This window comes from Arabidopsis thaliana, chromosome 3 (assembly GCF_000001735.4).
Source record: "Arabidopsis thaliana chromosome 3, partial sequence".
NCBI classification, from domain to species: domain Eukaryota; kingdom Viridiplantae; phylum Streptophyta; class Magnoliopsida; order Brassicales; family Brassicaceae; genus Arabidopsis; species Arabidopsis thaliana.
This window is the reverse complement of record NC_003074.8, coordinates 7,066,773-7,079,191: the sequence shown is the minus strand read 5'-3', so window position 1 is coordinate 7,079,191 and position 12,419 is coordinate 7,066,773. Positions and strand designations below refer to the sequence as shown.

The 12,419-nt window shown below is 37.9% G+C and overlaps 3 protein-coding genes across 14 annotated transcripts; 1 reads left to right on the top strand and 2 right to left on the bottom strand.

The window, feature by feature from the left end:
- The first annotated feature begins 177 nt into the window (after positions 1 to 177).
- On the top strand, positions 178 to 4,428 carry EHD1 (EPS15 homology domain 1). 3 transcript variants are annotated; one of them, NM_001338474.1, is made up of 17 exons: positions 178 to 367; positions 521 to 621; positions 726 to 805; positions 1,113 to 1,181; positions 1,264 to 1,321; positions 1,466 to 1,521; positions 1,601 to 1,643; positions 1,722 to 1,783; positions 1,988 to 2,101; positions 2,213 to 2,315; positions 2,451 to 2,500; positions 2,717 to 2,845; positions 2,944 to 3,195; positions 3,316 to 3,395; positions 3,501 to 3,627; positions 3,700 to 3,843; positions 3,950 to 4,375. In NM_001338474.1, exons 2-17 carry the CDS (start codon positions 537 to 539, stop codon positions 4,133 to 4,135), a joined length of 1,638 nt encoding a protein of 545 aa, NP_001327849.1. In that variant the 5' UTR covers positions 178 to 367; positions 521 to 536; the 3' UTR covers positions 4,136 to 4,375. The 3 variants fall into 3 exon arrangements, with proteins under 3 accessions (NP_001327849.1, NP_566657.1, NP_001030731.1); NM_112920.4 differs by having other exon boundaries at positions 454 to 621; NM_001035654.2 differs by lacking the exon at positions 178 to 367 and having other exon boundaries at positions 409 to 621; positions 3,950 to 4,428.
- Positions 4,429 to 4,494: 66 nt separating this feature from the next.
- AT3G20280 (RING/FYVE/PHD zinc finger superfamily protein) lies at positions 4,495 to 7,999 on the bottom strand. 5 transcript variants are annotated; one of them, NM_001338472.1, is made up of 5 exons: positions 7,891 to 7,999; positions 7,325 to 7,743; positions 7,090 to 7,186; positions 6,886 to 7,008; positions 4,495 to 6,470 (listed from the first exon to the last, which is right to left on the bottom strand). In NM_001338472.1, the coding sequence occupies exons 2-5, from the start codon at positions 7,715 to 7,717 to the stop codon at positions 4,852 to 4,854; spliced, it is 2,232 nt and encodes a 743-aa protein (NP_001326650.1). In that variant the 5' UTR covers positions 7,718 to 7,743; positions 7,891 to 7,999; the 3' UTR covers positions 4,495 to 4,851. The 5 variants fall into 5 exon arrangements, with proteins under 5 accessions (NP_001326650.1, NP_001326651.1, NP_851007.1 ...); NM_001338473.1 differs by having other exon boundaries at positions 4,495 to 6,467; NM_180676.2 differs by having other exon boundaries at positions 7,325 to 7,999.
- Positions 8,000 to 8,152: 153 nt separating this feature from the next.
- Positions 8,153 to 12,135, bottom strand: AT3G20270 (lipid-binding serum glycoprotein family protein). Of its 6 annotated transcripts, NM_001203010.1 has the most exons (12): positions 12,076 to 12,135; positions 11,648 to 11,698; positions 11,154 to 11,420; positions 10,911 to 11,062; positions 10,692 to 10,828; positions 10,468 to 10,617; positions 9,798 to 10,235; positions 9,538 to 9,677; positions 9,114 to 9,456; positions 8,790 to 9,038; positions 8,579 to 8,704; positions 8,246 to 8,499 (listed from the first exon to the last, which is right to left on the bottom strand). In NM_001203010.1, the coding sequence occupies exons 3-12, from the start codon at positions 11,411 to 11,413 to the stop codon at positions 8,326 to 8,328; spliced, it is 2,169 nt and encodes a 722-aa protein (NP_001189939.1). In that variant the 5' UTR covers positions 11,414 to 11,420; positions 11,648 to 11,698; positions 12,076 to 12,135; the 3' UTR covers positions 8,246 to 8,325. The 6 variants fall into 6 exon arrangements, with proteins under 6 accessions (NP_188662.3, NP_001189939.1, NP_851006.1 ...); NM_180675.1 differs by lacking the exon at positions 11,648 to 11,698 and having other exon boundaries at positions 12,076 to 12,133; NM_112918.5 differs by having other exon boundaries at positions 8,153 to 8,499; positions 9,798 to 10,617; positions 10,911 to 12,133.
- Between the last annotated feature and the right edge of the window lie 284 nt (positions 12,136 to 12,419).

Below are 12,419 nucleotides of genomic sequence, written 5' to 3'. Positions count from 1 at the left end.
AGTTATTAAAATCTAAAGTCTTTTACCTTGTTGACAAAAAATTTTTTTACCATGTTGAGACATAAAAGTACATTTACCAAATTTCACAAAAAATAAGTTCATCACTTATCCAAGAAACCAATCTGTTATTCAAACCTCTTTAATGCTCCTTGACAAGTAGCTATCAAAATCTTCTACCAATAATTGAGACGACGCAGCAAAATCTATCACATAGATTTTTAATAGGGGTTACTTCAACAACTCAACAGTTCTGGGGCATATGTGTAAGATTTTGAAAATAAAGGGCAATTTCTTGCATTGGTAATTCTTTTTCCTCTCCCTTGCCGTCGAGACGAAGAACCCGCTTTCTCTGAAACCGTAATCTCACGTATACATCAACCAACTTTTTTTTTTTTTTTTTTTTTTTTTGTAATTGTTGTTGTTTAGCTTACCTTTTGTTCTTCTCCGTATAAGTTCAATATCTGCGAATCCACAAATCTGGATTCACACCTGAGAAGTTTGTTAATCGGTACATCTCTAGATTTTTGCAATCGGAGATGGAGATCGAATCCGTCGCAGCTGGTTCTTGTTCCAAGGAGAATCAAATGATCTACAAGGAATGGTTCGAATTCTCCGATTCAGGTCTCGTTTCATGTTCATTTTGTTGTCTTGTGTTCTTCAGTCTTCGATTCTCGTCTTCACTATATGCGCTAAAAGCTTATTCTCTGTTTGGTGTAAATGAGCAGACGGCGATGGCCGTATTACTGGTAACGATGCGATCAAGTTCTTCACTATGTCGAATTTGCCTCGTCCGGAATTGAAGCAGGTAAGGATTTTGTGTTGAAATTTATTACGTTGCTTACTTGTGGAACCTTTATTAATGGCCATTATAATGATTGACCAAGTTCATTTGGGGATGGAGTTGTATTAATGAGTTAAGAGGAAACACATAGGTGAATGCTTGAATGGTTTTGAGTTCTAGGTTTAATGGAGTTACAAATAACAAGCCCTTGCGATCATGCTTAATTGCTCACTTGGCAAAGCATTTGAAGCCTTTTGTTGATTCATTTAAGTTGTCTAAGAGGTGCTAACTGTGAGAAGCTTATGCTGTTTCTCTTCTGGTTTGTTGATAGATCTGGGCTATTGCAGATTCAAAGAGACAAGGGTATCTTGGTTTCAAAGAGTTTATTGTTGCCATGCAGGTTTAGATCCAGTTTATATCTCACATTTATATGTCCATGTCTCGCTGTGAATCTAATGTGTTGTTATTTTCCAACATTATAGCTTGTTTCGTTGGCTCAAACTGGACATGAAATATCGCATGAAGTTCTTATTAGCGATGGTATGGTGAATAAATCTTGAATCCGTGTTCTTTTAGTCTTCCATCTTTTGCTTAAGGGCTGTCTTCATCTTAATATGCCCACTGTATAAATAATACCTGTTAATGTATTGTTCTTCTTTCTGCAACATTTATGGCTGACTGCAGTTGATTTCAAAAATATCAATCCTCCTACCATGGAAGGTCTGGGTGTATTAATGGCGGTTAGTATTGGGCCTGTAATTTTGATTTATATCTTTCGAGTTCAAAGAAATATTACTTACAACTGTTCATTTATCACAGAAAAAGAAGCATTCATCAAAGTCGAGTGATCCTAATATGAATGGTACAAAGAATCTCTTCATACTCTAGAGCCAATGGTTTACCTTTTTAATTATATATCTCATTTGATTCAATTATTCAGGTAGCCCTGCCGCAGACACCTCACTTACAGCTCACTGGTTCTCTTCAAAATCTTCAAAAAAGGTTTGTTTTGCCTCAAGCAGTCTATTTAACCACCAACCATATATTGTCATTTTAAGTAAAGATTCCTTTTTGGTCGTTCTTACCAATATCTCTATTATGTATCCACAAAGTTCATTGGCATTGTTTCTGTCAAGATTTTCTCAGCTGCTAAGATATAGCTAGTTTACATCTATCGTTTCTGAAAACTAAGACTCTTGTTCTCAGATTTCTCTGTCCTCCGTAACATCTATAGTGGATGGCCTGAAGAGGTTGTACATTCAGAAGCTGAAGCCACTTGAAGTAGCATATCGGTTTAACGATTTTGTATCCCCTTTGTTGGTGAGTTGGGCATTGCTTATTGGTGCTCCTATGGCGTTATTTAAGTTCCAAATACTATTGAATTCTAAACTATATTTGACCATTGAACTAGTTACTTGTTTTTTTTCTTAGACTAACAGTGATTTCGATGCAAAACCTATGGTAATGCTTCTGGGTCAATACTCCACAGGAAAAACAACATTCATTAAGCATTTGCTTAAATCTACTTATCCAGGCAAGTTATCCATCTTATCCTATCTTCTTCTCCTTCTGTGACCTAACTAGTTTCGATATTTTAAAAAGTATGGGAACAGGTCAATGATTAACCGTAAAACAGCTTTATATAACTTCAATTGTCATATTTTTTCAGGAGCTCATATTGGACCAGAGCCGACTACTGACAGATTTGTTGTTGTCATGGTATGTTAGTTTGTAATTTTCTAAGGTTTCATTTTTGTGAGAATGCATTAGTCCTTCAAAACGTTGATCCATCATGTACTGCTATTCATTTGCTTGTTTTGTTGGATAATGGAATACATATTTTAAGTGTCAATTATTTAGTTGACAATGGTAGCTAGATTACTTCATTTGCACCTCTCTTGAAGGTGACTTCTATATGTTCAATGTGTTTCACAGTCTGGACCTGATGAAAGAAGCATTCCGGGGAACACAGTAGCAGTTCAAGCAGATATGCCATTCAGTGGTCTTACAACTTTTGGGACTGCCTTTTTGTCAAAGTTTGAATGCTCTCAGATGCCTCACCCTGTATGTTTAACAACCTCATGCTTCTGACAGGAGATCGTTCATTACTTTTGCCTGTATTGATTTGCTGATAATTGTTGATCCATTCATCTTTGTTTAAGCTGCTGGAGCATGTAACATTTGTCGACACCCCTGGAGTTTTATCAGGGGAAAAACAAAGAACACAGCGAGCATATGATTTCACTGGTGTTACATCATGGTTTGCCTCTAAGTGTGATCTTATCCTCCTCCTATTTGACCCACACAAGCTGGATGTAAGTGATGAGTTCAAGCGTGTAATTTCATCTTTACGCGGTCATGATGACAAGATCCGCGTTGTTCTGAATAAGGCTGACCAAGTGGACACTCAGCAGGTTGACCATTGACGCCCTGATCGGTTATCGATTCTTATTTCGTTCCTTCTTTCACACTTCTTTCATTGTTTTACATGTTCTTATACATTTTTACACCGTCTTTCTCCTTATCTTGTATAGCTAATGAGGGTATATGGAGCTCTCATGTGGTCACTTGGGAAAGTTCTCAATACTCCTGAGGTCTCTCGTGTCTACATTGGGTAAACATACCTGTTTCTTCAACTAGTGACAGTGTTTTGCTTATATAAAAGCGGTTTGAAACTAAAATGTATGTTTTGATGTCCTTGTTTACTTGCTTTGAACAGTTCCTTCAGTGATAAACCCATAAACGAAGCTGCAACTGGTCCAATTGGGAGAGAGTTGTTTGAAAAGGAGCAAGATGACCTTCTTGCTGATTTGAAAGACATTCCTAAGAAAGCTTGTGATCGTCGAGTGAGTGTGCACATTTCTTCTTTCACTCCCTCCTCTCATTGGATTTAACCATATTTGTTTTCTGTCTAATAGATAAATGAGTTTGTGAAACGGGCAAGAGCAGCAAAGATACATGCGTACATCATCAGCCATTTGAAGAAGGAGATGCCAGCGATAATGGGGAAAGCCAAAGCTCAACAGAAACTGATAGATAACTTGGAAGACGAGTTTGGAAAGGTTGGTAATTGGTTTGATTCTGCGGATCTTTTCAATACGCCGGTTCTGATTCCGATCATATTTCATGCTAATATGTGTTTCAATGTTGTGGGGGACATGAAAACAGGTACAAAGAGAGCATCACTTACCTAAAGGAGATTTCCCAAATGTGGATCATTTCAGGGAGGTGCTAAGTGGTTACAACATCGACAAGTTTGAGAAGCTAAAGCCGAAAATGTTGCAGACTGTTGATGATATGTTGGGGTATGACATCCCAGAGCTCTTGAAAAATTTCAAAAACCCTTATGATTAATATTTCTATCCCTCTTATCTTCTGCGGTTGCTGTATAATCCAAAACTATACATTCACTTTTGGCCTAGCCCTTGTGACTTGTGAGCGTTAATGCATATTTGTATCTTACAAGCCTTGTAGACAATAGAGACAAACATAAAGAGTGCTGACTTGATAATTGGCTTATATCACAAACCAAAAGTATTACTGTTAATATCAAGTCTAACATGATAACTTTTCGATATAATAATCTGTTTCTATAATTGTAAGCATCAAATTAATATTTCTTTGCTTGTTTGGTTTATGGTGTTGGGTATAACCCTTGAATTAATCTCCGATCTATAGGATTTGTTATAAGGAAAAGGAACAAAATGATTCAAGTGCTATGTAACATTTCAATCGTTTCATTGAATCATTTTGTAGGATCCAAAACAGTTTAAACTCAATGAGAAAAATCATTATATTTCATAAGTTGCAAAACCTGAATCAAGATTCTATTACAGTTCCCTTCGGCTATCACAGAGTTAGATCAAAGATGCCTTAAACCCATGTTATATCAAACCGTCAGCGTCTCAACTCACATTATTCTAATTGCTTTGACAAGTTCATCCACAGCTTCAATGTTTTGAATATTCCTGGTTTCTGTTAACAACTGAGATATATAAACCTTTGAGAGCCAAAGGGGAGAGAAGACGATAATTGCTGGTGAAGTAATCCCAGGTGATTACTCAAAAATTTTAGGCAGCATTTTCTTCCTTTACCGAATCTGACTTATAGAACTCCGGCTCAGAAGGCTGTTCCTGATGTCTATCATCTAAACCATTTAACCCTTTACCCTTCTCTGAATCTCCCGGAACATTATGTACAGAATCTTGGACATTTGGTGTTTCCTTCTCGGTTTGTGAATCATAGTTAGATGACACCGAAAGTGGCTGAGGTGGTGTTTTCTCTGTATTGAAAGCTGAATCCTCTTGTGTCACGGATGGTGCAGCAGTGATCGTCGAGTCTTGATCTGGTACAACAGTGGCTGGGGATGCTGTTGGGTGGTTCTGGCAAGCTTCAGAATCAACTTTAGCATCCTTACTTGATTCTTGAACGTTCTCTGATATTGTTTTATCATTCAGAGAGTCTGGGTGAGATGTAGATTCTGATGGTTTCTCACACTCGGAAACATTTTCCAAAGGAGCTGCATCTTCAGTTGCTTTTGCAACCTCAGAATGTGACACTGCCTGTTGAGAATTACTACTGGAAGTAACAGTCAATGTATGAACTTGAGTGGTAATGTCAGCATTCAATATAGAATGGTCAGCAGTCCCAGAGGCCGTTGAGCTGCCATCTCCATTTTGGGTAACTGTCGGGGCTTGTGCTACAAGGCTAGCAGTTATTGGTGTACTCGGACTTGCGTTTGAGGTTGCATTCACGGGAAGTTGGTTAACAACAGGCAATGGAGAAGTGCTGCTCATAGTACCAACTGGTGTTAAAGGTTTTGAAATGAGGCCATTGTTTATCACAGAAATTGTACTTGCGATTCCTGTACGATTTGGAGTCTCGGTAAGCGATACCGGTGCTGGAGAATTAGCACCACAGGCAACATTTTCCTTAGAGCCCTGTGATCCAATGTTAGTAGTCTTTGCTGCGCTTGCAGTTGTCTTTGCATTTACACTAGCAGACTCAAACTGAGATGTAGTTGCTGCTCCAGAAACCAAGCCAGTATTTTGCAATCTTGAAAACGTAGATACAATTGGTTTTTGTTGATTAGCCTTTATATCCATCGGTCCAATCTTCTTTGCTGAGGATGATAGAACTCCGGCTGCCCTAAAAGGCATTTTTGCTGTAGTCGTCGCTACGGCACGAGTCGCACGCCCATATGTAGGAGGAAATGGCTTCCCATTGAATGCTTGCACACATCTTGAGCAATGCCATTCAGATTTTGGAACCCCTTTCATATTGTTTCCTTGCAGACATTTCAAGTGGTATGCTTTTTCACAGGCATCACAAATCAGTAGAGTGTCCATTTCATTGATGGTAACTTCACATATCTGGCATGCCATTGCCCTGCTCATATACTCTCTTGAAGGTGGATTCCACAAAGGATATTGTTTAACCCGTGGTTGCAGAAATTTATGGATTATCTTAGCAATTTCAGTATGGTTGCCTCCGAACGAAGAAGTTTGACTGTAATGCATTGGCTGATTTGTGCCAGTGAATGTACCGTGCCTGAATGGCCTAAAGCTTGGATCTGCTGTCCTGACAGAACTTTGAATTGGAACCTTCTTATCTGGTGCAGTACTGAAAGATATGGTGGATGGAAGTTGGGCAGACCAGGGTTCAGCATAATAATTCGCGGAAGAAACTGCTGAAACAAGTAATATATGAAACAAACTCAAAATCAACTATGAAAAAGCTATTAAAGAACTAGAAACATAACATATAAATTTAGCAACTCAGGATAGAAACCTAACCAAAAAGAAAGGCTACCATGACCAGTAAGATTTGCAAAAGAAAACGATAGTATTCACAAAAGGTATACTTATTCTAAGCATGAGGGCTAGTTACTCAGCTACAAGCCTAGTGATTAGCCAATTATCTGTATTTGGCTGTTATGATTACCTTCACTAAAATTTACAAGTCCTATCGTATAAAGCAAAACAGCAAACCAACCAGAATACCCTACCCATACTAAAAGTGTTGTAATTTCCAAATCAAAGACTAAAAGAATCTTATCACTACAACTGCATCTATACAAAACAAAGGGGGATATGAGGACTTACGAGTCCCTTGAGAAGCACCGTTAAGTACCATCTGAGGTCTGTCCAATTTGAAATGGCTTCCACTAGTGTTAGCAGTAGCAACTTCACTACTAGGCCACTGATGAGCCACAGAAGCTTTATTCGCTGCAGAAACAAAAGGGTGAAGAAACTGTCAGGAAGCCTGAAGATAAAGCTTTGATGGTTTGTCAAAATGTGTAGCCTTACCAAGACCACCAGGAGATGCAAGACTACCGTTTGGCTGTGACAATGTATATCCAGTGGATACTGTCGAAGTGGTAGGATACTTTTCTGCTTCTTCCATCTGGACAAAATCAAAACAATGATGAAAACGCCACAGAGAAAATTGCATCTCTCAAAATGCTGACAAAACTATACCCAATTGAAGTGAGCAATATCAAAGAGAAAACACAATTGTGATCTGAGAAACAAAAGGCATTACCTTTCGTTTACCAAGAGAAAGCTTCTCAGAGATAGTCACCGTAGGAGCTCGAAAACCTAATCTCTGGTCTTTAAGCTTACCATTGAAACCCAAATCCTCAATCACAGATTTAACATCATCCTTACGAATAATATCCTTAGGGTCAAATTCCAGACACATCCCAGCTAATTTGGACCTAGCTTCAAACATCAGCTCGAGTTCCAACGCCGTCGGAGTTTCCCCACCACGCATCCTCCCTAACGCCGATAGAACCAGAACAATCTCCGCCACTCTATTCATCTCCTCGTCAAAACGTGGCTTTTTCGCAGGCGGAGACACCGGTTCTGCTCCGTTGCCATCAACCATTGCGACGGATTCAAGATTCATTGGAGCATTACTGGTCGCTATATCCATTGAAAAGAGAAGAGACGAGGAGAAACCTTAAACGCGAAAGAAGAAAAAGGGAAGGAGGGAGATCTCCATTGTTAGAGAAAGGTTCAAAATTTTGAAAGCCCTCTTTATAATTTATTTTCGCGGGTTAATAAAAATAAGGAATTTGAGGAATCAGAGTAGGGAGCCAACAATACCCAAATTACACGAAGCAGAAGACGGAGATGTTAGAGAGAGATCGATGAGAGAGGATCTTTTGACTTTACTTTTTTTTGTCCTAGAGAGATATAATAGAATAACAATTTTATCCTTTTCTATTGTTGTTTTGCGTACATATGAATAATATTTTGATTGTTTACGAAGTTGGGCCCATATTTAACAGGCCTGTAATATAAATCATTGGGCCGTGTCTTGCAATTGCCTAATGGAAGTTTTCCTTAACCTCTCAGAAAGATGCATTGGTCTTAGGGGGGGAAGTTCCAGATATAATGCAAGTAGCCAAAGAAATAAAGAGATCTCGTCAAAACGCTTCTTAGAGGGGAAGTTCCAAACGGTTCAAATCACAATTATGGTTGTCATTATATTTCTTCAGGCTTACGTACATGCAATCTAAGAAGCTATATAATACTTGCTTACTGGTTTGTGCTAGTGCCGATATCGGTACATACCAAAATGCCACTATTAACATAAACAATCTTTATGTTTTTGATCGTGAAATCGCCGGGAATCGGCAAAGGGAATCCTCTCTTGAGACGTGTGTTTACGTACGGCAAAAACAAGGCTTCAAGAATCCTAGACGTAGCAGCCTAACAACAAGAACACATATCCACCAGTTTGATGCTAATCAAGATAAATCTTAAACTCAAGATAATTAACTTGACTTACCTGAACATAGTTTGTTTGAAACTCTCCAATTTTACTCCACTTCATTGTTGCATTGAAATCATTTAATCTGAGGCTACCGATTAGATTATTCTTTACGATTTCTGTAGAACACGCAACACTCAGAATCTGCAAACAAGAACAAGATTCTAACTTTAGTGATCAAAAGATGCTTCTTAAGTTAGATTGTTTGGTGGATTACTATTAGTCTTACTGTTGATAGGCGTGCTACAGATAGATTTTCTCCAGAGTCTTGAACATCGAACGCTATATCTAGCTGAATCGTCGCATCAATTCCATTCTCTGTGATTTTAACAGCAGGAGGAGATGTTACTGACATGTTAAGCACCATTTTATTATCTGGATAATGTTTGTACAGCTCTGGAAGGATGAGTTTCCAGTCAGATGTGCTTAGAATGGACCCGTTCTTTGTTTCCTCCATAACTAAATGCATCACCTTAGCCTGAATCAAAACCAATCCAATAAGCTTACAAATTGTTTTGTTCCACCATACTCTAATCAAGATTTGAGAACTTACGTTGAAGTAGACAAGTGTTGCAGAGTTGAAAACTCCTTCTTCTACTGAAATTGTCACCATTCTCTTATTAACCCCACCAAAGAAGGAAGAAGAACGAGACCCTGCAACTTTAATATCATCACCCTTTGGCATGAATAAACCATTGATGTCAACTTCAACCGACGAATTCCCTAAGACAGGGTTGCCTGTAAAAGTGAGATTCACTGCAGCAGAGTCATCAATCTTTCTCTGTTTTGGAAGTGATTGCAAGAAAGAATCAAGCTTCTTCATTTTTTCTACAATTTTAGTAGAGACAGTTTTTTCAACAGTAGATATAATCATTTTTTGAAATGCATCAACCACCCTGCAAAAAGGAAAACAAATATTATAATCTTGGAATAAGAGATTTTAGAGATACGAAAACTTATGGAACATTTAATAATACCCTTGATATAGCCAAGAAGCACCACCATTGATATGAATATCAATGTTCTTTACTGTACAATCATTTTCCCGTGAGGCAATCTTTAGACTTCCATTATCATTAACCAAAGTGGCAGTGATTCTCACATTCATTCCTTTAACCTTCATCGTCATAATCATTCACCTGTTAAGCTTTTTCTTCTGATGATGAAACAATGTTCTGAACACAAACAACAAAACTAAAAAGACCCAATTTGGTTTTCGATAATTTCAGAGTTTTACCTCAACAGAAGCATCTCCATGATCAGAAATCTCAAAGAAGGAAGCTCTGTAAGTATAAGACCAGTCCATACTCAAATTTGCTGTAGCACCTAAAACACTCAAAATGATTCCATCTTTTCGAGTCTCCATCTTCGAAGACTGGACATGAACTGCATCAATCTGAATATTCGATAGACCCATTCGAACTTTCCCGATTAGAGGGATCTTAACCTTATTCTCAATGTCTGGTAGCTGAAGTGGAAGCGTCGTAGTGATCACTTTCTTGATGAGGTAATCTTTAGCAAATTCAAGACCTGTTTCCGAGACGATTATCGAAATGTGACCGCCATTGTTGGATTGCGCCAAGGTCGATGACACCGAGACGAAGAGAACCAGAATCGTCATTACTTTCATGAGAGCCATTTCCAAGAAGAAGAATAAAGTGGATGGATAACTGAACTTAGCAAGTAACGAAGAAGTTAAAATAGTCAACAAAATGTTTGACTTTTGCTTTAAAACGAACCACGAATTATACATGGCCAAGAATCTGCATTTTACACGTCTTTCTTTCTTACAAGATGCAGACTTTGAATGTCTTATGTACAAGTATGTTGTAGAATTGGACCTCAAATTACTTTACAGGGCTGTGGAAACTGGAAGAAGCAGGCTAAGTTTAGTAGCCTAACCAAACATAAGGTATGGTTTGAAACTTATTTTTGGCAATTCCTATTAAGTCGCAGTACTCTGAATGATCAAGCAAGTCACGGAAATCTACAAACAGTTTCTCGAACACCTTCCACTGCACTTTGATTGGTCTTGAATATGGATATGGAAGAAAGCCCTGCATCTCTTAGATAGTTAGTTTCTACTAGAAAAGAATTTGAAAACTTTATGGACACTGTTATCCTTTCTTACATCATATTCTTGTGCGATTGATTTCAGCACGGTAAATGTATGTTTTGTGTCCTCTAAATTGTCAAGAAGAGCCAGCCAAATCTTTGTTGCAAGCTCACCAGCTTCTTCTTTCGATTGGCCACAAACAATCAATTGGTCTGCCACCAGAATATAAGATGAATGCCGTCATTAGCAATGATTCATTAAGCAGAGTCAAATGCATATACCAAACTAGCTTACCGATAAGGGTTCCATGCAAAATGCCTGAAGCAGGCATAGTGGAAAGTTGAAGCTGATCATTCAAGAACACGTAAATATGTCCAAGCATCTCATCTATGTCTGTATCATCCACACCTAATATGTTTCTGCTGATGTATAAAGCCACATATCTCCTGCAGCTAAAAGGCTGTTAAGTTCCTTGAATCTAACTAAGACATTATTAAGCTAGCTTTTTTCATAGAAATCAAGTGTGTTTCCAGTCACCGTTTGCTTAATCCTTGACGAATTGGTCCAATCCAGCTCTTAGTTTTGCTAGCAAGTGGATACGCCCGATTAAGAGCAGCCAGCCATAAGCATTCTCCGCGGAATAAATTAGCCCACTGCTTTCTAACACACGATACTTGTTCCCAATTTGTTATTGGAATTCTGATAAATATCTCTATCAAGAGATCCTCTGTAAGCTTTCCAAATGGACTATCATCTTTCATTGTCGGAGCAACGTTCTCTTCTTTACTTCGGTTCATTACTATCCTGCAACACATGTTTTACACATAGATCACCAATAATACATAAGCGACATAAAAGCAACATCAGTCACACTAAATTATTCCATCGAAATCAAACAGAACATTATTGAATAGCACTCATTTAGTAGCTTTTTAAGTATGTTTAAGAGTAACAAACACAACACTAACTTAGAACTTTAAAAAAACATATCTATAAGCCTAAAGCTTATTAAACAAAAACATATTACTTACAGATTCTTAATCCCAGTGAAGCTTCATTCCCATAATCCGGAAACAAGCAAACTAAAAAAAATCAATTGCTTAATGGCAAAGCAAAAAGCATAGAATCAAATGTTCATACGATTTGTAACCAATAAAAGGATAAGCTTTTGTCTACAGTTATAAGATTAAAAAAGTAACAAAATTTGAGTAAAATTCATATGAGAATCCCATTTGATCACTATAGGCTCAAACTCAACAACACAAGTCCCTATATCAACAAGAAAATTCTATTCAGAGGATCATAGCAATCTGATTGATTGGAACCCAAAAAAAATTCTCTTGAAGAAGTCAAAATTTTATAACTAGAAAGAGTAGAAAACGAAACGGCTAAGATGATAACAAGCGTTTCATCAGCTGAAACAGAATTCAAGCAAAAATAGAATCGAATGAGAACTTACAAGAGGTAGTAAGTAATCCCTGAGAAGAAGAACTGGTGTGAGAGACATGCCAAATGAAGCCATGGATCATAACCTCAAGCTCTCCAATTCGGTTTCATCCAATCCACTAGACCGGAATCGTAACCAAAGTAAATTCAAAAACCATACCAATATAACCAAAGTAAAAGACGACGTCGTTTCATAGCAGTATACATAAATTTGGTAAAGAAAAAGCCCATTTTAAGAGAAGCCCAAATTGTCATCAGAAACAAAGATAAGACCCGTAGATGTATGAGACGGAGGAGGGTAAAGATGTAATTTTAAAAGAGAGAAGTGAGCAAATGGAAGGAGAACAGATAGCGCGG